Source organism: Homalodisca vitripennis, chromosome 8 (assembly GCF_021130785.1).
Source record: "Homalodisca vitripennis isolate AUS2020 chromosome 8, UT_GWSS_2.1, whole genome shotgun sequence".
Lineage (NCBI taxonomy): Eukaryota > Metazoa > Arthropoda > Insecta > Hemiptera > Cicadellidae > Homalodisca > Homalodisca vitripennis.
The window spans coordinates 19,570,890-19,596,375 of record NC_060214.1 but is presented as its reverse complement, the minus strand read 5'-3'; the positions used below and the strand labels follow the sequence as shown (position 1 = coordinate 19,596,375).

At 35.0% G+C, this 25,486-nt stretch overlaps 1 protein-coding gene across 4 annotated transcripts in view; it reads left to right on the top strand.

The window, feature by feature from the left end:
- LOC124367396 (calcium-transporting ATPase sarcoplasmic/endoplasmic reticulum type-like) overlaps nucleotides 1-22,127 on the top strand; it is a 63,549-nt gene extending 41,422 nt beyond the window's left edge. For all 4 annotated transcript variants that reach the window (XM_046824176.1, XM_046824179.1, XM_046824177.1 and 1 more), the window contains exons 3-9: nucleotides 455-472; nucleotides 9,726-9,808; nucleotides 14,767-14,871; nucleotides 17,780-17,918; nucleotides 20,074-20,216; nucleotides 21,211-21,474; nucleotides 21,846-22,127. In XM_046824176.1, coding sequence (XP_046680132.1) covers nucleotides 455-472; nucleotides 9,726-9,808; nucleotides 14,767-14,871; nucleotides 17,780-17,918; nucleotides 20,074-20,216; nucleotides 21,211-21,474; nucleotides 21,846-22,112 — 1,019 coding nt within the window. In that variant the 3' untranslated portion in view covers nucleotides 22,113-22,127. The remainder of the gene's footprint in view (nucleotides 1-454; nucleotides 473-9,725; nucleotides 9,809-14,766; nucleotides 14,872-17,779; nucleotides 17,919-20,073; nucleotides 20,217-21,210; nucleotides 21,475-21,845) is intronic.
- Nucleotides 22,128-25,486: the final 3,359 nt, after the last annotated feature.

Sequence of the window (25,486 nt, the reverse complement as noted above, 5' to 3'; positions counted from 1 at the left end):
CTTATGGCTTGAGTGAATACACATCAAATATCATTCAAACTCGTATACCATTTTCAGTTTTCATATCAATTTGAATATTTAAATCCACTGTTTCATAACAAATAAAACTTAAATATTTGAACTCTTTATGTACGCTTTTAACTTAGCGGCTTTGTTTTGACACATTGATCATAGAGACGGTCATCAACTGTATATGGGTTTTATAAATCCATGTCATTTGTTCATACTATATTATTTATACTAAAGCTAATTTTTCACTAATTCAAACGTAGGCTATTATATGAATTGATTTTGTTGTCCACGATAACTCAACCGTAATACTGTCACAACAGGCGTAAAGGCCAACCCTGTAAAATAAGATTATTGTTAAAAACAAATTGCTCTTTTGATTTGTTGATTGTTAATTTTGATTTGACCAATAAAACTAATTATTGTTGTTTGTTTTATGTTACAGAATTGCCCACAGAAGAGGGTAAGTACCGGCACTATTTTGTCTTCACTTAGTTAAGTACCTATTAAAGTTCAAATAACAGGGAAGCAATTTACTTACACACATGCAATTAGTATTTTTGTCAATTTATCCTACTAACACGGTATTAAGTTCTGTTTCATAAGAACTATGCTAAATCTTAAACCAATTGTATGCACTAGTTTTGGTCACAGTGTGTTAAGAGATGTTTCCTGTTTTAAATTCGATCTTGTCAAACGTCCAGTTTTATTTATTGTTATTTTTTAGTGTTGGTAAAACAGTTTGAATTATTACTGAATAACCAATAAATAATATAACACAAATTATAAAGGATTTAGTTCGGAACAATATAAAATATTTACTGTTTTAAAATGTTCCCACAATCCTCCCACAAACTTCAATAACCAGAATATACAATGGTATATTATGGTTACAGGTAGTAGAACCGTTTAAGCTTTAGCATTGTTATGAGGCAGTAACAAGATGGCTGACTGTAGCCTTTGAAGCTATGAAGTGTGTTGAGTTTATTATGTGACCCTGATACAAGAATAAAAATGATTCTGTAGTAAATAAATTACAAGTTTAAGAGGACTAAATGATTGGATATACAGGGTGTCCTGTGACTCTCTGGACAAAGGTATTCCATTGTATTGCTCAGGCCAAGACAGACATATTTCACCATATGAACGTGGGTGTCTGATGCTTAGTTTTCTATCTGTCTGTCTGTATGTGTTTTTATAAAAAAATTAATATCTTAAAAACTAATAAATTAAATTATACCAAATTTGGCTCAAATGTTTTTGATAACTTGACCAGTTACTGAAAAATATATGATGAAATAATCTTTAGTATTTTCAAAATGGCGGCAATTAAAACTTTTAAACTTTGAATATCTTAAAAACCAGCAGTTTTTTTCTCAAGAATTACATGGATAACAGTTTTTTAGGATATTATCACAAATCTAATGACACCAAAATTATTTAAATCGAATAATAAATAACTGATTTAGAACAAATTTACTGTGACAACAAGACATGGCCCTCATTGAGGCTCTCAGCGAATAGATAGCATACAAAACTAAACAAGCAGCAGCTCTCAATTTACTGCGACAAGACATGGCCCACATTGAGGCTCTCAGCGAATAGATAGCATACAAAACTAAACAAGCAGCAGCTCTCAATTTGGGCCATGTCTTGTATCACAAACATTTGAACCAAATTAAGTATAATTGAACTTATTATTAGATTTTAAGATATTAATTTTTTAAATAAAACACATACAGACCGACGGATGGGAAACTAAGCATCAGAGACCTATTTTCTTGTAGTGATATATGTTTGTCTTGACCTGAACAATAACCTGGTATACCTTTGTCCAGAGAGTTACGGGACATCCTATATAAAGGCTCTCTACTAATGTATAATTTTGGCCACTTAACATTTTTGGTAAGGGTTAGATTACATTTTAGCAAGCTTACTCATAAATAATAATTAAACTATTAATGTGATCTATTTAACAATCTGTAGTTGTAGGTATTTTCTCTTGGTTCCTGTAAAATTAGGATTAATTAGTTTAAAACAAAATGTGTTTGTATATTTGTGTTAGTATAAAAATAATTACTTAGAGAATGCTAATGAAATATCGGAACACATTTACTAGAGAACTTTAACATCACATATGAAGAAGTTCAAGTACCCACATAATCCAGTTTTAACCACAACTTGGTTATCATGGGAGATATTTTTAACTATTTACCCAGAAGGCACCTGGTATCTCTCTCATGGATTAGTGCTACTCAGATATGAATTGATTAAAGGAGAAATAATTATTATATTCATTCATTTACTTATGCAAGACGTGACTTAAGCCTGCCTCTTAATAAAGAGGAATTACTTCTTGAGATAATGTTCTCTCCTAGTTTCAATATTGTAGTTTAATCAACTAATTGATCATTTGAGAACTGGATTATATAGACCTTTCCAAACAAATTAATTTCCAGGGATTTATAATTTGTATTAACTAATTAAGTAATTTTATGATTTTAAAGTAACACTATAAATTAAACATGCTGTGAGAAATGTATTAGGGTATTAGTAAGATTGATTTTCTTAGTAGCTTTTATTTATTGAGTATGAGATGAAATGGCCGAATGTTGAATTGAAACCGATCAATAACAGTATTGATAAAAACTAGATGTAGGAGTTGATGGCCAAAAGTAGAATAGAATGTCTTTATTGTCTTTCAGCAATGTACATTGCAATAGGCAATGTCAATAAAACTAATATTACATAAGATCATGCACCATTAAGTCATTACAGATGTACACTTGTCATTTACAAAATTTAATATGAGTTTAATTATTGTTATTGCTACACAATAAACGAGTGAGTTTAAAAATTTAACACAATAAATAAAAATATAACAGTATAAATAAGAACAAAAAATTAAACTATAAAAGGATTAATAACTACTTAGGTAATGGTATCAACAACGTTAAAATTTGTAGAAAAAAATTCATGAAGGGAATAAAATGCCTTACTTGTAAGCTAGCTAGACAACTTGGTTGCAATTAAAAACTTCTAAATGTTTGAGGTAATTTATTGCAACACTTAATGTGTAAATAAATATGGCTTACTAACATTTGTATTAGACTAAAAGAAGGTGCAATAATATTAAGAGCTCGTTTAGTATCATAATCATGGATGTTTTCAAAGCAGTTGGAATTAATTCAGGTTTTCCCTTACATATCTTTAATTTTTCAACAAAAAATACTGGAAACTGTCATATTATAATAATTAATAAAACACTGTTTACAATCATCTTGATAACCCAAATTGGCTTAAATTCTCACTGCTTTCCTTTGCCATGCATATTTGGCATCTCAGACTTATTCTATTAATTTGTTAATGCATAAACGTATTCAATTAATTATAATTAAATAAGATTTATTAGCAAACTTTCGGAACATGTAAAGTAATAAATTGTAGAAACTTTTTTCTTATTGGATTTTATTAATTAATTTGAAAACAAATACTCTCGAATAATAATTAATTTTATTTGTGTTTTTAAAATACAAACTAAAAAATTTAATTATTATTGGGGTATTTGTTTTTAAATGAATTGTGAAGTAATATTGGTGCACAAAATCTTAAAAGATGCAGTAATTGTTTTACTGTAGCTCTGGGTGAAGAACAGTAATTTTCAGCGAGGGTGGTTGTCTCCCTCTTCTCTGCCAAGAGGGGCCGAGGTCAAGTATTTCTCTTCCCTCTCACTCCCGGCTCTCTTGTGTATTATCTCCGTTCATCAGTGAGTCGGATAATTTATCGTCTGTTGTGCGTTACGACCCTGTGGTCACTTTCCATCCATTTATTTTCCACACATTTTGCTTCGATTGTTCTCCTCCAACTTCTGTTCATGTATCTTCAAAATACTCATTGTAGTGTTTTATTACCAATAATCAATAGAATGAAACTATTCAGTCAGTAAGTTTGTAGCGTTGAATTGTTTCCAGCTCAACATAGACAGGGCGATTATGATAATTGGTCGTCCATTAGCCGGTAGATAATGGTAGGGCAATCATGATCTATACTAATTGGAAGTTTTGTAATGTACAACGTACTGGTATCCACACACTACTATGTAGCAGTGAAACTGTTATACTTGCTAAACAGTTCAGTCCTGTTGTTTAATTGCCTCTTTGTAATGTACAACGTACTGGTATCCACACTACTATGTAGTAATGAAATTGTTATACTTGCTAAACAGTTCAGTCCTGTTGTTTAATTGCCTCTTTGTAATGTACAACGTACTGGTATCCACACTACTATGTAGTAATGAAATTGTTATACTTGCTAAACAGTTCAGTCCTGTTGTTTAATTGCCTCTTTGTAATGTACAACGTACTGGTATCCACACTACTATGTAGTAATGAAATTGTTATACTTGCTAAACAGTTCAGTCCTGTTGTTTAATTGCCTCTTTGTAATGTACAACGTACTGGTATCCACACTACTATGTAGTAATGAAATTGTTATACTTGCTAAACAGTTCAGTCCAGTTGTTTAATTGCCTCTTTGTAATGTACAACGTACTGGTATCCACACTACTATGTAGTAATGAAATTGTTATACAGTACTTGCTAAACAGTTCAGTCTTGTTGTTTAATTGCCTCTTTGTAATGTACAACGTACTGGTATCCACACTACTATGTAGTAATGAAATTGTTATACTTGCTAAACAGTTCAGTCCTGTTGTTTAATTGCCTCTTTGTAATGTACAACGTACTGGTATCCACACTACTATGTAGTAATGAAATTGTTATACTTGCTAAACAGTTCAGTCTTGTTGTTTAATTGCCTCTTTGTAATGTACAACGTACTGGTATCCACACTACTATGTAGTAATGAAATTGTTATACAGTACTTGCTAAACAGTTCAGTCTTGTTGTTTAATTGCCTCTTTGTAATGTACAACGTACTGGTATCCTTTAGTGTTAATTCTGTTTAAAATTATTGGTTATATTCAAATAGTCTTTGAAAGTTTAGTTTCTTCAATAAGACAACAACAATAAGACAACTCTTTTATTTCCGGAAAATTTTAAAATCATAATGTACTTAAAACAAAACTTTTAATTTGTTTGATGAAGATATCCTAAAGATTGTTTTATTTCATTGGGTTTTAAAATATTTTATCAAGAAGAAAGCAGTTTAAAAATAAGTTAGGCATAATTTGAACACAGGGAGAGAGTTTTCTTTAATGATGTGGGGTTAGTTTCTGTTGTTCTTTTATTCTTTCAAGTATCATAAGATAGGGGTTATCTCCTACCCCCTCAATATTTTGAAAAAAGAGGGGTGAAATAAAACAATATTTGAAAACAAACTTTAAATGTCCAATAAACATTCCCTGATGCCTCTGGTTTTGTATTGATTAAAAAAATTTTATAAAGGCAACCATGGCTGCATTGGGGACTGAATAGAAGAACATATGCATGAGAGCATGAGGGTTAGATACAGGGTCAGATGTTCTACCATGACAGTATAGTGTACAATAATCATAAAGATTCAGCCAACTGTCTGGTCTGGGACACCACATTGGAGGACTAGGAAGCGGGCCATTACAGTCTGTCAAACAACTGTCAGTGTTACAGTTCTGAAGTAGGTCACACATACAACACAACTGTCTGGTCTGGTACGCAGTTTAGTTAACACCACATTGGAGACTGAGTAGAAGAACATATGCACGAGAGCGTGAGGGTTAGATACAGGGTCAGATGTTCTACCATGACAGTATAGTGTACAATAATCATAAAGATTCAGCCAACTGTCTGGTCTGGGACACCACATTGGAGGACTAGGAAGTGGGCCATTACAGTCTGTCAAACAACTGTCAGTGTTACAGTTCTGAAGTAGGTCACACATACAACACAACTGTCTGGTCTGGTACGCAGTTTTGTTAACACCACATTGGAGGACTAGGAAGCGGGCCATTACAGTCTGTCAAACAACTGTCAGTGTTACAGTTCTGAAGTAGGTCACACATACAACACAACTGTCTGGTCCGGTACGCAGTTTAGTTAACACTACATTGGAGGACTGGGAAGCGGGCCATTACAGTCTGTCAAACTGTCAGTGTTACAGTTCTGAAGTAGGTCACACATACAACACAACTGTCTGGTCCGGTACGCAGTTTAGTTAACACCACATTGGAGGACTAGGAAGCGGGCCATTACAGTCTGTCTAACAACTGTCAGTGTTACAGTTCTGAAGTAGGTCACACATACAACACAACTGTCTGGTCTGGTACGCAGTTTAGTTAACACCACATTGGAGACTGAGTAGAAGAACATATGCACGAGAACGTGAGGGTTAGATACAGGGTCAGATGTTCTACCATGACAGTATAGTGTACAATAATCATAAAGATTCAGCCAACTGTCTGGTCACCACATTGGAGGACTAGGAAGCGGGCCATTACAGTCTGTCAAACAACTGTCAGTGTTACAGTTCTGAAGTAGGTCACACATACAACACAACTGTCTGGTCTGGTACGCAGTTTAGTTAACACCACATTGGAGACTGAGTAGAAGAACATATGCATGAGAGCATGAGGGTTAGATACAGGGTCAGATGTTCTACCATGACAGTATAGTGTACAATAATCATAAAGATTCAGCCAACTGTCTGGTCTGGGACACCACATTGGAGGACTAGGAAGTGGGCCATTACAGTCTGTCAAACAACTGTCAGTGTTACAGTTCTGAAGTAGGTCACACATACAACACAACTGTCTGGTCTGGTACGCAGTTTAGTTAACACCACATTGGAGACTGAGTAGAAGAACATATGCACGAGAGCGTGAGGGTTAGATACAGGGTCAGATGTTCTACCATGACAGTATAGTGTACAATAATCATAAAGATTCAGCCAACTGTCTGGTCTGGGACACCACATTGGAGGACTAGGAAGCGGGCCATTACAGTCTGTCAAACAACTGTCAGTGTTACAGTTCTGAAGTAGGTCACACATACAACACAACTGTCTGGTCTGGTACGCAGTTTAGTTAACACCACATTGGAGACTGAGTAGAAGAACATATGCACGAGAGCGTGAGGGTTAGATACAGGGTCAGATGTTCTACCATGACAGTATAGTGTACAATAATCATAAAGATTCAGCCAACTGTCTGGTCTGGGACACCACATTGGAGGACTAGGAAGCGGGCCATTACAGTCTGTCAAACAACTGTCAGTGTTACAGTTCTGAAGTAGGTCACACATACAACACAACTGTCTGGTCTGGTACGCAGTTTAGTTAACACCACATTGGAGACTGAGTAGAAGAACATATGCACGAGAGCGTGAGGGTTAGATACAGGGTCAGATGTTCTACCATGACAGTATAGTGTACAATAATCATAAAGATTCAGCCAACTGTCTGGTCTGGGACACCACATTGGAGGACTAGGAAGCGGGCCATTACAGTCTGTCAAACAACTGTCAGTGTTACAGTTCTGAAGTAGGTCACACATACAACACAACTGTCTGGTCTGGTACGCAGTTTAGTTAACACCACATTGGAGACTGAGTAGAAGAACATATGCACGAGAGCGTGAGGGTTAGATACAGGGTCAGATGTTCTACCATGACAGTATAGTGTACAATAATCATAAAGATTCAGCCAACTGTCTGGTCTGGGACACCACACTGGAGGACTAGGAAGTGGGCCATTACAGTCTGTCAAACAACTGTCAGTGTTACAGTTCTGAAGTAGGTCACACATACAACACAACTGCTAATCACTCCTTTCCATATTGTGCTAATTGGTGAGTTATGTAGGGCAATGTTACAACATACAGTTATTATTGTTTTAATTTAGGCTACTTTCTTTTCTTCTTTGAATGATTTGCTTGTATTCTTCAATAATGTGACTGAATTTTGAAAAAATTGAAAGCTATCATAAAAAAAATATTTATTTTGTTAAACTTAATGTTCTCTAATAGAGCACCTTCATTGAATCTAATACAGTAGAATAATCTCATATTTTACATAAAAATTTATCTGTGTCGTATATAACAATTACATGCAACTTTGCACATAAAACACCCTTGTGAATAAATTCAAATAAAATGTGGTTATGTTTATAGAAATACAGAACATGTCAGAACATTTTTTTTTAAATACAAAATATTTTGGTTATGGTCATATATACAAAATTAACACAGAAGATAGTTAATATTCTCCAGTGAAGTTAACAATTAAAAAAAAATACAATAAATTTGTTGACATGCTTGATCATAATTACTGAAAACAAATAAATGAAATTACAATGATTTCCTAAGGTCAAAATAGTTTTGAGAAATTTACAACACAGACGTTATATTGCAGTTGAGAGCTGAGTGAGATGTCGAGATGGCAGCTCGAGTGTAATCGCTAACTCAATAGCGTTAATGTCTTTATGATTGTCTGCCATCGAATGTTTTAATAATAATACCTTGGTTAGTCTCTCAAGTTTTTTTATTTAAATTATAAACTTCTGGACATTAAGTAATTTCAATTTTAAAGTCGTGACTTTTGTTTTAATTTCCTGTAGTTTTTATAATGTATACTCTCTTTGTTTAATCCACATATCAGTGTAATATCAGGTCTGATTGCAAGGTTGTGCCTGACAAAACCACATGTTATCACATTTACTGATAAGAGCAGGTTCAGTCACAGCACACAGATCAGCTCTCACTTCCACCCTGTCCCATTGTGTAACCTCTATGTTGGCAGATTAGTTCACACTGTGTCCCATATACAGGAGCCTGCAACTGATCTTTTCACTATTCTTTGTCCAAATACTTCTAGTCTTTATTGGCAATTTTAATGCACCGCTCAGAAAATGCAGTAAAATCCATACACTTCATTTAGTGGAGGGAACATTTCTGATAACCGTAAAAATATTATTAAAATTAAAAAAAGGCATCAAAAATAAATTTTATACAAAAATGCAATATGTCATGCAAATCTAATGTGACATACGAAAGTAACACTTCTGTAGAACATGATTCTCTTTCTTGTACCTGAGGAAGAGGTCAGATTGCAAATCTTGAAATATAATGTTACTGATCTCATGTATACCTAAACAATGGAAAATGTCTGGACAGATCCTGTTCCCTTCACAATCCTTCGATTTTCATAAACAAACTTTAAACAAAAAACAAAATGCTAGTTTTAAATGTATGGCATGAAACGTTACTGTAATACAATTATTGCAACATACGTGTGTTACCATCATCAGTTACTGTGGTACTCTTAAAGCGGCCCGGCCCGGTCCGGGCTGGGCTGGGCAAGTCAATGTTTTTACAGATAAAGAAGTCACTGTAAAAAAATGTATAGTCTGTAAAGGACTAAGGTGCAACAATACAACACAAGAGACTGTAGCTCAATGTCAATTTGCAATACGATTGACAACTAATTGACTGATTTACTACAGACTATTGACTAATAGTGTCTATGAAGACGGGAGCGTGCATGTACTATATTCTCTACTCTCTCGCAACTCTGCCCTGTACAATCAAGCCAGTATTACATGTGTTCTGTGGTACTGTAATTGTAATGTTTTATATATATATATATATATATATATATATATATATATATATATATATATATATAAAACATATACATTCAGCTGTACTGTATATACATTGTTTTACTTTAGTTTTAGTACTTTATTGGCAGCATTAATTTACGCCCCACTTTATTTGTCTGTTGCAGGAAAGTCAATATGGCAACTAGTCCTGGAACAGTTTGATGACCTCTTAGTTAAGATCCTATTGTTAGCTGCTATCATATCTTTTGTAAGTATTATGTCTCACTATTGTTATAAGTATGTTCGATGATTTTGTACTCTAAAATACGTTAATGTGTTGTTAAATAATTTTGTACAGTTTGGGAAATAGTGGATACAACTGTACAAACAAATAGTGTCACATCTGTTATCATTAGTAAAATCGAGAAGTACGTTATTACAACTGGATTGACAATTTATTCTGTAGTATTTTTATGGTAATGTTACCATTACAATTTAGAGTTTTCACGATATTGTTACATTTTTTGTATGGTAGAAGATGTTATTTAACAATGATTAGCCGTTTAAATCATTTGTACTGTACTGCACTCTCTATGTGAGAATATTGACTACTTCTCAACAAGTTGTTCTCGAAAAAACTTTGGGTATGAATTTTGTGTTTCCATTTTTGTTATTAAAAGTCTATAATAAACTTTTAACACTCAGCAATAAAAATGTTAAGCTGTTTTTGTTAGATAACTTTTTTTATTGAACAACAATCAAGAATGATTGTTGCTCAGTGAGTAACGGGTTACTTATTGTGCACCCAAATAATGTTCATGAAATCCCAGTAACACAGTGAACATGTTAATACTACAATACAACTTCAAATTTTTCTTATTGAGTTTAAAAAAATTCTTTAGTACATACTAAAGATAAAATTATATATTTTATTTTTGTTATATATCTTTTTAAATAATTATCAAAATATTACCCAACTATTATACAAGAAGTGTGATTTTATTTAAAATGTTTATATAGTAATAATTTTTCGTGGTTTTGGTTGAATAAGAATAATTTGTGAGAAACTTAGTTCAATTATGAACTTATAATCATTACATGATATGGCCAGAATATTGATTTAATTGTCATAGGGATGTATTTATCAAGTTAAATTTACTCTTTTTAGTAAATTTAAAAACTGCCCAAACTACATTACACCACTACAGTATAAATAATTTCAATAGTTCTATTCTCCATTGCAGTAAACTTTGCGTTATATTTCCAACATACTGCACTCTTTAGATAAACAAAAATCTCAATTGAGACTGCAGTTTGATAGGGGAATGTGTTTGGCATTTCACTTCGACAGAGGCCAGAATACACTTTGACAAATATTTGCGTTAATTTACTCGGACTAAAATTAGGGCGATACAAGCGTTTAATATTTCGGTCCAGAAATAAGTGGAGCAGGGTGAGGGCGTATGAACGGTTACGGCTGGCGCGCAGCGTGAGCCAACATCTGATTGACAGCGCGACGCGATGCCCGGTCGTTCGTCGAGCTATGTTTAGTACTGCTTGTCTCTATTTTTACAGGATACCTGCACAATATCCAGGCTGCCGGCAGGAATAGATGACCTTCCGTAATTAGTGCAGGGCACTGTATTGTGTCATCTCTGTCAAGTGCCGAGTTGATTCGGTTAAAATCTTAAGCATTAGGCGTCCAGAATTCAGTTCTAGAATGTCAAGTACTAAATAATGTTACAGACAAAATCAAGAATGTCCGTAAAGTGCATCAATTTTAAGACTGTGGGCCTGTTAGTTAACATATATAAAAGTAAATTTCAAAGTTATTTTTGTATATTGTTTTTTATTCATTTAGTCTAAAAACTTGTAATATATATTTTGTACGATAAACTGTTTGTAAAATATTCATTACAAGTCATAACTCGCAGGTTTTCCTATTATAAAAGCAGTATTATTAAAAGATATGCTAGGTAAGTAAGGAGTATGTAGGTGAGTGTTAAGTTTTACTGATTGGAACTACAATGCGACCCACTGCGAGTAAGGGCTGTATAAAAAGAACAATGATGTAGCTAAGTTTGACCGCATGTAGCATATGATATATCATTACAAGCCTGGCCGTTTGGCTGTAATATTTATTAATAATATAATGTATCCTCTATAATTATAATACTAGTTAGTGTTATTGCCAGAAAATGATCTTATATACTCTTGCAAAGTTTAAACAATATATCTCAGGCCTAAGTGCATTAAACAATGGTTTATTTGCCACAACCAAGGTTACAATGATATGTTTCTACTATAGTGAATTTTGTACATTTATTACTTTTCCGAGCACCATTTAATAATAGGTCACAAGTTTTTTTTTATATACTATATTATCATATTGTTGTACAATTATTTGAACAATTCATTAAATACTTTAAAAGAGTACAAAAATCTTTGATATATTATCACATCATTGTACGATTATTCAAGCAGTTATTTAAAATCCTCAAAAGAGTTATACAGGGTGGAAAAAAAGTATGGAAACGCTTTCACTAATTTTGTATGGCTTTCACTTATACAAATTAAATTTTGTACATCACCACTTGTATTAAGAACCTAGTTTTTGAGACCAGTGGGGACATTTTATCTTTTCAGGGGGACGGCCCGTTGAGGAGTCGGACGAAAATCTTAAATGTAAGCATAGGCCGAGTTTGATATCAAATTAAAGGTCTAGTAAAGAGAAACTCATTACCGCAAACCGCACTTAAAATGGTTGACCCTATCCAGAGTACGGGCCGTTTGAATTTCAGAAGTAACGTATTGATTAATAATTATTTTTTTCCGCAATTTCACAGTCTCAAGTGAACTGTTCTGACTGAAAATGACACTTTATGGAACACAATTATCCAAAAGAATTAAATTAAAAATTATCTATGTATTACAAAAAATAACCATACCTTTTAAATGAGGTGCTCAAACTGCTCTCCGAACACTTGTTGGCAATGAGCTAGTCTATTATAAAAACCTACTGCAGTCACATTTTGAAGCATCTCGGGTGTAATTCTTCTTGCTTCTTCTAATAAACGATTTGTCAGTTTCCTCAATGTTGGCTGGTTTAGTTTTATACACATTATCTTTTAAGAAGCCCCACAAAAAGAAATCTAGTGGATTTAAGATCCGGTGACCTAGCCGGCCACTCAACGGTACCCCTGCGAACCAATCCAACGGTTAGGAAACACTTCATCTAACAGATTGCGCACACCGCAAATAGTAATGGGGCAGTGCTCCATCTTGCTGAAACCATACTGCATTAAAATTTGCCCCAAGAAGAGCACGCACTGCTGGCAAAATGTTATTTGTCAACATATTGAAATAAATTTCGCCTGTTAGATTTCCATCTATCACAAACGGTCCTACAATGTTATTGTTTATTATTCCAGCCCACATATTCACTTTCTGAGGCCTTTGTGTGTGGCCTTCTATCATCCAGTGTGGATTATGGTCGGCCCAGTAAACGGCAATTATGCCTATTAACTTGTCCATTAACAAAGAATGTAGCTTTCATCTGAAAACAATATCGAACTTAAAAAATTTTGAATTTCGTCACACTTTCTCATCATTATTTCGCAAAATTCAGTCCTTCGATCAAAATCATCCTCTGCAAGTTCTTGGGTTAGGGTTACTTTAAAAGGGGTGATACTTGTTTTTTGTGTAAAACATTCAACACTGAGCTATGGCTCATATCAAGATCTTCTGCAGCCACTCTGGCCGAGGTGCTGGGATTTTCAAACAAATGTTTGGAGTACATCCAAAGATTTTTGTTCATTGTTGTTGCCGATTTAGGCCTTGCCACTTCTTTCGCGATCTTTGACTGTTCTAGTTTCTTCAAATCTTTTTACTGTCTTAAACACTGTTGACTTACTAATTGGGGGGTCTGTCAAGAAAAAGTGTCATTAAACAAATGCGCTGTTTCTTCATAGGGACGAACTAGATTTCCATACCCACGCATCATAAGCAGCGTGATTCTCTCAAACTCACTAAGTGACATTGCTTTTAAAACTAGTAGAATAAAATGTAAACACTTAAGTAAAAAAATTTGTAACTATCGCAGTACCTTCTAGTGAAGACTTTTAAACTTTAACTTACGTGGACGAAATTATAACGTAGACTAAAAAACCAAGTTGATATTAAAAATACAAAACTGTGGAGTTTTGATGTGACAGTACTGTTTGTATTGCCTAAACCAGTTTATGTTTGCCTGAGATAAAGGGGCTGGAGGGACTGGGACCTTGACCTCATGTTGATAAGGAGTTACGGTGGTATTATTGAATACTCTCAGTTTCTTGAAGACAAGACAGGGAAAAACCCCTATTTAGTGTTATCCAACAAATGTAGAGGTAAAAAAAAAATATTTTTTGTTGGAAATTGTTTTTCAAATTTACATAACCGACATAAAACATACTACTGAAAGTAAATTAGTTTACTTCACAAGACAAAAATTACTCAATTTCTTTGTCATGAAATTCATACGGTCCGTATACTCTGGATAGGGTTCAAAACCATTTTAAGTGCGGGTTTGCGGTAATGAGTTTCTCTTTACTAGACCTTTAATTTGATACCAAACTCGGCCTATGCTTTACATTTAAGATTTTCGTCCGACTCCTCACGAGCCGTCCCCCTGAAAAGATAAAATGTCCCCACTGGTCTCAAAAACTAAGTTTCTTAATACAAGTGGTGATGTACAAAATTTAATTTGTATAAGTGAAGCCATACAAAATTAGTGAAAGCGTTTCCATACTTTTTTTCCACCCTGTTGTAAGTTGATTTGAACATATTAGGTATATTCTGAAGAATATTTTGTAACTATTCCAATCTGGGTCATGACTTACACTTCCGGAAACCTTGTAATTTTTATTAATTGAAGATAGTTTGCAGCTCATATTATTTTTAATGAATAATTTTAAATAATTTTTCTTGTGCAAGGTGTTAATTGTTAACATAATTAATGTTCTTTTTTTCATATTCAATGAACAGTTTGTTGAGGTGTCACTCGTGTACATGATAAAATAACCGTCAATATATTGTTTCAGTTATAGTAATTACAAAGATGGTCAGATTTTCAGAATGAAATGAAAAGTGACCCAGATTTGAACCTTAGGGAATACCAGTTTCAATATGTAAGAGGTATCATTGTTACCTCAGTATCGTCGCTAATCCGAGTCTGGAATGTTGCAGGTACTCGCTTTATTTGAGGAACACGATGACCAGATCACAGCGTTCGTTGAGCCTTTCGTCATCTTGCTTATCCTCATCGCCAACGCCATTGTGGGAGTGTGGCAGGTCAGTAACAATATCTTGGTGGCATTTGTCTACATTTTACTGTTGTATGTAAATACTGTTTTCTATTAATAGCGTAGCTATGGTAGGAAGGGTTAATGCAGAGTTCATTTTAAACATCTTTATCACCAACTTTTTTTTATCTTTCCGTACAGACACAGACTTCAGATTTTAGTAAAGAGTATAAATTTAGTTCACAGCAAGAGTATATAGTAACTTAATTTCATCTATACCAAATTTATCCCGTATAACAGTTTGCTTTCCTTAGTCTATTGTAATTACGGTAAGATGAACAGAGTTATTGCTTAATTTTATATTAATATTTTCTTCATTGAGTTTGGGGAAGTTTAGTTTTTGTTTGATAAGTAAATAGTAGACACCATGTAAACATTTTTATTACTAGATTGGTATTACATTAATGATGCATATTAAATGAGTTTCTTGGTACATATATATTACTTTACTGTGAAGAGAGTTATTTAGTTCATTGGGTAATCACAGCTATGCTAGCTCAGAAGTGGTGTGTGTTCACAACTAATGCATACATAGACGTGCTGTAGTAATGCAGTAATAAATTGGCTGCCTAATTGAATTACCCATCACCTCGCATACTCGTTAATGCTCCCACAACTCATCATCCTGTCAAATAATATAATTTAAATAAATTGGCAGTATCCATTTATAACTTAGCAAAGTAAGACGTTGTGTTGCAATCTTTGAGTGACGTAGTGAGAGGAGTAAGTTACAACAGGGTTAATGTGGAGCAAACCCAACAAGAATTCTTTGATTTGATTTCAAACATTTGTGCTAATAATTGGGAAGCTAGAACTTGGGGTATCATCAGTTTTTAAATGATAACACATAAAAACAATGAGAAATACTTTCCAGTCAAAAAATCTAACATATAGCATGTTTCAAAACGCATGTTTTCCTCTGGTCCCTAAAAGGGGAAGAGAGGATATCAACTGAAAATGTTCCAATGCCAAATGCCTTTTTGTGGTATTTCATTGGAAATGGAACAAAAATAAATTATTGTGATGAAAATTGAGGCATTCAAAGTCTTAAGAGTCAGCTGTACTCTCTATCTTGATTATAACATCCTAGAGAACAATTTTTAAACCTGATGCACTTTTACAACCGTATTTTTAATTGTTTTTACATATAATTCTTTATGGGAATCGTCTCATTTTAAAGATATAATTAATACGCTTTTAGTTTTTATCGATATTATTATAGGTTATTCAGAACAAAATCTCAAACTTCATTGGTTATATATTCAAAAAGTATACACTTTACAAAAAAAAAAAAACTAAAAAGCGTTTGGATGCATATTAATTAAATATTTAAAATAAGACATCATCTCACATAGCGTTGCGACCAACTGTATGAGGTTTGTCATTGTTCTTATGGGGGAAACAAGGTTTGAAGGTCGTTTTACATCTCACATAGCGTTGCGACCAACTGTATGAGGTTTGACATTGTTCTTATGGGGGAAACAAGGTTTGAAGGTCGTTTTACATCTCACATAGCGTTGCGACCAACTGTATGAGGTTTGACATTGTTCTTATGGGGGAAACAAGGTTTGAAGGTCGTTTTACATCTCACATAGCGTTGCGACCAACTGTATGAGGTTTGTCATTGTTCTTATGGGGGAAACAAGGTTTGAAGGTCGTTTTACATCTCACATAGCGTTGCGACCAACTGTATGAGGTTTGTCATTGTTCTTATGGGGGAAACAAGGTTTGAAGGTCGTTTTACATCTCACATAGCGTTGCGACCAACTGTATGAGGTTTGACATTGTTCTTATGGGGGAAACAAGGTTTGAAGGTCGTTTTACATCTCACATAGCGTTGCGACCAACTGTATGAGGTTTGGCATTGTTCTTATGGGGGAAACAAGGTTTGAAGGTCGTTTTACATCTCACATAGCGTTGCGACCAACTGTATGAGGTTTGGCATTGTTCTTATGGGGGAAACAAGGTTTGAAGGTCGTTTTACATCTCACATAGCGTTGCGACCAACTGTATGAGGTTTGACATTGTTCTTATGGGGGAAACAAGGTTTGAAGGTCGTTTTACATCTCACATAGCGTTGCGACCAACTGTATGAGGTTTGGCATTGTTCTTATGGGGGAAACAAGGTTTGAAGGTCGTTTTACATCTCACATAGCGTTGCGACCAACTGTATGAGGTTTTGTCATTGTTCTTATGGGGGGAAACAAGGTTTGAAGGTCGTTTTACATCTCACATAGCGTTGCGACCAACTGTATGAGGTTTGTCATTGTTCTTATGGGGGAAACAAGGTTTGAAGGTCGTTTTACATCTCACATAGCGTTGCGACCAACTGTATGAGGTTTGTCATTGTTCTTATGGGGGAAACAAGGTTTGAAGGTCGTTTTACATCTCACATAGCGTTGCGACCAACTGTATGAGGTTTGGCATTGTTCTTATGGGGGAAACAAGGTTTGAAGGTCGTTTTACATCTCACATAGCGTTGCGACCAACTGTATGAGGTTTGACATTGTTCTTATGGGGGGAAACAAGGTTTGAAGGTCGTTTTAGTACAGCCAGCACTTTCAGCAATTCTCATTGATCTTTGAATTTTTGATTTGTGTGGTATATTTACCTTAAAATATTGTATAACATTGAGAATATTTCACTTATAGTTTGTCTTTTCCAAACGTTAAAATAGTACTTGTAAAATTGTATTTTGTCTTAAATTGCAATTGTTATCTTGAATGGCTACAATATAAGCAATGGTAAATGTATCTGGTTTCTGCCAAAATGCCTAGTTTATATTTTCCTTCCATTGACCACTTTGAGATCTATCACAACAGGCGTTCCCGTCAGAAAATTCAACTCAACATTGTTGTAGAAAATGAATATTTAACTATGGCTTTGGTGTGTTATAGGAAAGAAATGCAGAGTCAGCCATTGAAGCGCTCAAGGAGTACGAGCCGGAGATGGGCAAGGTAGTGCGTGGTGACAAGGCTGGAGTACAAAAAGTCAGAGCCAAGGAGATCGTCCCCGGAGACATCGTTGAGGTGTCTGGTAAGTGACGACAGTCCTACCAATCAACTCTTTAAGTTTTATTTCACTCAAAATTTGATTTAATCTTGCCAGCAAGTCCAAGACAATTGATATTTCATCTAGATTGTGAAATGGATTTTATCAAAGTAGTTTTGATTTTATATCGGATGCAAATATAATGCTATAGTAAAATAAGAAAATAAAACTAAAAAAAAAATAATTAGTCTCGAAATATGGTAGAGACTAAGTACCTGACATTCTATTTAACTGTTTCCACATTAAGCCGAATTTTGGAATGTACAGGTTAGGATGTTAATTCATTTTTCAAAGAATACGGCCATTTTGTGCAAATTTTCAGAAAATATTACAAATTAGCTGTGGCTTATAAGAGTTTAATGTTTTTTACATTATCCACCAATAAATTTTACCAGTGTGTAAAATTACTTTACTTTCCTAACCACGGTAGTAGTAAAGTTGTATATTTTTCGTTCTCTTTACATTTATTTAATAGTTTTTAAGTTTCTAGATGAACAAACAGGATCAGCAAATAAAACTTTACAATTAGGGTATGGCCAGTGTATAGTAGAGAATTTATAGCATGACCGGTGACTTCGAGATGCGCCGTAGGCAAAGACGGAACTAAAGTGGTGGGGGGTGGAGCTGCTCAGTCTGTTGCCGTATTCAGCCTTGTGAACTTCGGTCTCCAGTCTTCTATACGTGCCGCCCTAAAAACATTCGCTTGTGCCAATTCACGAGTTGTAATACAATTTGTGAATTAATTGCGTTGTGCTCATTACGTTTTAAGTAAAGAGTTTGAGATGGATCATAATGTAAAAAGTAAAATTGGAGGTAGAAAGGTTATACACGGCCAAGCAAGAGAAGTGCTTCCCATTTTATGAAACGGGAAGCAGAAACCAACACACTTATAAATTTGAAGAAAGTTCAACAGCGTGTCGTAGAGGCAACTGGAATTTCTGGAAGTACGCTGAGACGAATTTTGAAGGAGGAAAAAAATAAGTCCAATTGGCAATTCTTTTAGTACGCCTAACAAAGTAAGAAAACGCAAACATACTAAAAGTAATCTGGACAATTTTGATTTGGGTGTAGTTCGAAGAACAATAAATAATTTTCATCGACAACGGGGTTTTGTTATGTTAACTATTGCGTGTGGATCTTTGGCGTTATTGTTATTTTAAGTATTCATCATTAAATTAACTTGATACAAGTTGGTAGATAAAACTGAGTTTTTTCTTATTCTACTGTGTATATTGACAAATTAGTTTAACCAGTTTTATATTAATTTTTAATTTAGCAGCTAGGCTATGTCAGTTGAAAATTTTGTAGTGTATAATTGTATCTACTATCGTAAATCCTGAAGCTTACACGGTTAGTATATGATAAATTGAATTTTAATGGCTAACAAAGCGTAAAAATTACAATTCTGAACTGTTGTCGTCGTTGGAGATCAAGAATAATATAAATTCCTACCCTTTCCCAATTTATGAGAACCCTTTCTTACCACCAGGTATCTCTACTGCGAACTTATTAAGAAGGGTGAGCTATGAACAACAGCAGCAGCAGGGTGAATTTCGGCAGAACATAGTCATTGTTAAGATCACGTACATCCGGTCCCAATATTTCCAACATTTCCTGTATTGAATTCCCCATCATAAAAATCCGTCGCCGTAACTTCAAAAGAGTCTAGAAATGTTCAAATATTCTCAAGGTCTCCTATACTAAATTGCTCATCATAAAAGACCACCGTGGTAAGAACATAAGGGTCTAGAAATGTTGGCAAACATTACAATATTCGGCTCCCGCCACCACTATGAGCCGGGAGCCGAAAACTCTCAGTAGGGTTAGTAGCACCGTATTCACTCCCCTACTTTAGATTGTGCCCCCACGCGCTCAACTCCTCCACTCCTCACGCGCATCCCACCGGTCATGCTATAACTTCCCTAGAGTACTAATTCTATAGCCTACCTTTATTTAGCAATTTATGCAATGTTTTATAGTAAATTCTCAGTATAGTTTATGTTCAATAACGATGGAAAAACTTGTCATTTTTTGTTTTCGATTTATTTTTTTATTTATTTAACTCATTTTAACTGTAGAGCTAAATCCAATGTCAAGGGTTTTGCTTTTTGGGAATAAACATTTAATTTGTTTGTTTCAGTGGGTGACAAGATCCCAGCCGACATCAGGCTGATCAAGATCTTCTCCACCACTCTGAGGATTGACCAGTCCATTCTTACTGGAGAGTCTGTCTCAGTCATCAAGCACACTGATGCTATCCCTGACCCCAGGGCTGTCAACCAGGTACAATACACTTCTGTCGCCGTAGGTTATAACTTGTATTGAAATAATAGCTCATTGAGCTTAAATTTATAATTTTACATGTGAAATTACAAATCGGTCAGAACATTCCGTTGCTTTAATTATGCTCCGTCAACTGAGCATAGAGCACGAATGTTCAGTGGTTATCCATAGTAATGTGAGAGATTTGCTACTGACTCCAGGCAAAATTGTAGATGAGTTTTTGAATAATATGTCTCCAATTTTTGACCCATAAGCACTTTTATAGACTAGTTAGCAATGTACATATCCAGCTGTATATAACTCATCACTCTTCAGTTAAGGTATGTTCTGTGTAAACTGTATGTTTAACCCTCTCCCGGTCGAATTACCAGAGCTATGCTGCAAGAGAACAATTTCACATTTATTATTTGAACAAAACTGTTACACATTGTACACTTTTTTAAAAGATTAACAAATTATCTATAATATGGTGGTCTTTGAAAGCTTATTTAGTACCATTTGAATGCCGATTTGGACCTATCATCTTAGTTGTAAAAAACTAATACACTAATGGCAAAATTGTGAAAATAACATATGAATATGATGTCAATAAAATAGCAGTTGCAGATAGACACAAACAGTTCCAAAAATAGGATATTAACACAAGTTAGGAAAAGAGGAGGAGTAATTTTAATGAAAAACTAAATCACCGTCAATTAAGAGATCAATAAAACGCTTCTTATATTACATCTAGATAACATACCTAAGCATTCCTGTCCCTAGGACAAGGAAGACAGTACTGTCAATAGATATTTGCAGTAGTAGTTTCATAAAAACCATATGATAGCAGCACAAAGCAGAGAGCATTGATAAAGCAGGTAGTGGTGATCGGAGGCGTATGGACTTTTAGCTCCAGAGTCCTTGTCATGGCGATCCAAGACAATTGTCGGAGAGACGGTTAAACTAAAATCACATTTAGATCAAAATCCTGATGTCCTTTCTCTTCTGTTCCCAGGACAAGAAGAACATCCTGTTCTCTGGCACCAACGTTGCGGCTGGCAAGGCTCGTGGAGTCGTCATGGGCACCGGTCTTAACACTGCCATCGGCAAGATCCGTACTGAGATGAGTGAAACTGAGGAGATCAAGACACCCCTGCAGCAGAAGCTGGACGAGTTCGGTGAGCAACTGTCCAAGGTCATCTCCGTCATCTGCGTTGCTGTCTGGGCCATCAACATCGGTCACTTTAATGATCCCGCTCATGGCGGTTCCTGGATTAAGGTGTGTCCTTTAGGCCAACTCACATTTCTGTTGCAGGTTTAGTTCAATGTTTCAAAAGGTGAAATTCAATTAAATTGGAAGTGTTATTTGTCATTGTCACTATTGCCAACTTTCTGAACTTGAAATATGAACCAAGTATCGAAAACTTAAAACTGTTTACACACAAAATCATCTTTAGCTTTTTAACCCAAAAACTTGCAAATGATATATTATGTTCCTCTATGTATAAAACAGATTTAAAGTATATGTACAAAACTCTACAATACAAATGTCCTTAGCATATTGCTGTTGGAATTGTGTGTGTTTTATTCATTTCCACCATTTAGTTGGATGTTGGTGAATCTCATTCATTGTTTGTTGGTGTGGTACAGGGTGCTGTCTACTACTTCAAGATTGCTGTGGCTCTGGCTGTGGCTGCTATCCCTGAGGGTCTGCCTGCTGTCATCACCACCTGCTTGGCCCTGGGAACCAGAAGGATGGCCAAGAAGAACGCTATTGTGAGGTCTCTGCCCTCTGTGGAGACCCTGGGTTGCACATCTGTTATCTGCTCTGACAAGACTGGCACACTCACCACCAACCAGATGTCTGTCTCAAGGTCAGTCACTACACCAGCATTAAAACTAGTTTTCTCCTTTTAATACGTCAAAACTCTGTTTCCTTAGTGTGAAAACGATGTTTAAAGAATTTTTTCTTTCATTAAACCTTTATTTAAAAAAAGATGTATTGATTAAACATAGAATGAGAATCAATTTAGTTAAACTTAAAGTAATATATCAATAACTAGTATTAGCAATTCAAATTGTGCCATAGACTGCTATGTTAGTTCGTACAGAAGTCAAAAGAAAAATGGTTTCTTTTTCTAATTAATAATAATAATATCTTTATTGCTGTTATCACAAACATTAGTGTATAGCAAGTGTATTATAAATATGGTACATTATCCTCTCCTTCACATTCACACAATTTTTCACAGGAATTTTTATCTCTCCTGTTCTCATTCTTTGGCATCAGGATCCAGGTTTTATCAGTTATCAATATCCCAGTTATCAGCTATCAATATCACAGTTATCAGTTGCCAATATCTCAGTTACAGTTGTCAATATCCCAGTTACAGTTGTCAATATCCCAATTACCAGTTGCCAAATCCCAGTTATCAGTTGCCAATATCACAGTTATCAGTTGCCAATATCCCAGTTACAGTTGTCAATATCCCAGTTACAGTTGTCAATATCCCAATTACCAGTTGCCAAATCCCAGTTATCAGTTGCCAATATCCCAGTTATAAATACCTCACTTATAAGTTGCCAATATCCCAGTTATAAGTTGCCAATATCCCAGTCATCAGTTACCAATTACCTCTCTATGTGTAAGACTTGAAAGAATTGACTACTAGAAAATCTATGGGTGAATCTCACAAAATAGGAGAAAATGATTATGTAAAAGAAATAAAAACAATTAAATCAGAAGTTTGTTATTATTGGTGTAACTGTTAGCACGTATTGTAAGGAATAGTTATTTGTGAGTAGCAGAGCTAAATTTGAATCATTTCTATTTTTTTTCAATTTTTACAAAGTTCAAGACACCATATTTTTACAAATCGGTAACGTTTAAAAATCCACGATAAAATTGTATTAATATTAATTATTACCAATAATTAATCATTGTTTTAAGATTTGAAGTCCTAAAACTATGAAAACAGTTACTGTCACAAAGTTTGTAATAATTTTTACCATTTTTAATGCCTTTTAAGTGGAAATTGTAAGCTGTCTAGTCATTTACATTGCAAACTTTGCAAATAAAACCCGAAATTCTTTAAGTACTTTAACTAGCTTGTTATATGTGAAAGGATAAGTTCTTAACACTAAACAATTTATAGGATAAAAAAATTAAGAGATAAAAATAACCTCAATATTGCCGATTTCACGAGCGTCACCGACTTGTAGCAGCCGTCACCGACTTGTAGCAGCCGTCACCGATTTGTAGCAGCCGTTACCGAGTTGTCGCGAGGTTACCGATTTGTATAATCAAAGTGACAGAACGAATTCTAATGATAAGGAGTAAGAAAAAGCACGCAGTGAGTTTTATATGTTTATAATCTATAACATATACTCTCAAATGACAATAGTCAAGATGATGTTTTTTAAGAATATTCTGATGAAAACTAGATGACAAAGTGTTATAAATTCAAAACACTCTATACAAAACCCCATTGAAATAATTATAAACTAATAACTAATATGATTATCTTAAAAGAATATGTTACATAGTTAGTACTATAGCAAATAATAAAATGTCCTATGCTGTTAACAATATCTGGACATAAATTGTTTGAAAAAACGTCTTACTTAGTGTAATATTTAATATCATAGTTTGAGAAAAAACTGGGTAACAGAATATTATAAATTGGTGGGGGGGGGGGGGGGTGGGGGGGGGGGGGGGTGGGGGGGGGGGGGGGTGGGGGGGGGGGGGGGTGGGGGGGGGGGGGGGTGGGGGGGGGGGGGGGTAAAAACTGGATTTTTTTAGTTTCTCTGCTGGACTCTGAAATTTACGTGAGCGATTATATGAATTGTCCACCCTCATACACATCACACACCACTCGGCCACTAATCACAGCGCATTTCGAGAGACCCGGCAGAGTAAAAAACTGTATTTTTTTAGTTTCTCTGCTGGACTCTGAAATTTACGTGAGCGATTATATGAATTGTCCACCCTCATTATACATCACAACACACCACTCGGCCACTAATCACAGCGCATTTCGAGAGACCCGGCAGAGTAAAAAACTGGATTTTTTAGTTTCTCTGCTGGACTCTGAAATTTACGTGAGCGATTATATGAATTGTCCCACCCTCATACACATGTGTATCTCGGCCACTATCACAGCGCATTTCGAGAGACCCGGCAGAGTAAAAAACTGGATTTTTTTAGTTTCTCTGCTGGACTCTGAAATTTACGTGAGTGATTATATAATCACAATTCATATGAATTGCACGATAAAAAAAATTTTGAACACTCTCGACATTTGGTTATTTGCGTAGGCACACTTTGTGGTGTATACATCTCCATAGGCGGTACCAATGTGATGACGACCAATGCCAGAGCACAATCAAGGGTACGACAGTATTTGGCTAAGGGCGCCAAAATATAAATGCCTGAGGATAACTTTGCACAAAATCGGTCAATGTGATCATTCCATGCCAACTCTCGATCAAGGTCCAAGGAATTTTGAACTGCCGACCTCTTTCAGGATGTCAGCATGACAGCAGAACCTCAATCTGAGCCAAAAGACTGGAAAGTAAAGTTCAAGACATTGCTTTTAGATGTATTTCTTCGATTTGCTATAGACCTCCAAATCATAAGTTCTCCAAGGTGGATCTAACTGGTGATCCAAAATAACATGGTATGAATCACATAATAAGTAGCATTAAAATATAATACAATATTCAGTTTAATTATTGACTGAGCGTCAGCGAAGCCTATTTCTATTTTATTTATGTTTGTCCGCACGATATCTCGAGAACGAACAGAACTAAAGATTTCAAATTATGCTTGTAGGATTGGCTTAACGTTAGCGAACATTTTCACAATGCTCTTATGGAACGCAACGAAAGAATCGTAGAAAATATTTTTTAAAGAGACTGGGTTTCATCATACGACATTTTAACATGTGATATTTGTGGGATTGGTCGGTAAGTTACATTTTATCGGAACTTTCAAGGGTCTTATTAGTTTTTCTAATAAGAGACACGATATAATTGGATGACGGTGCTTGCTCCTCCATGGCAAAGCTTATAATCTAGGGGGGGTATCTCGAGAATGAATTGGGTGGGCTTCGAACTTTGAATTCTGCATGAAACGTCATTTCTACTTAGGCAACGTCCGTGAGAGGCACATCTCTCTGTGGAATATTTCTGAGCCTTTACGAAGCGAATGATAATCGAGAACGATTGTATCAGAAGAATTCTGCATGAAACGTCATTTCTACTTAGGCAACGTCGTGAGAGGCACATCT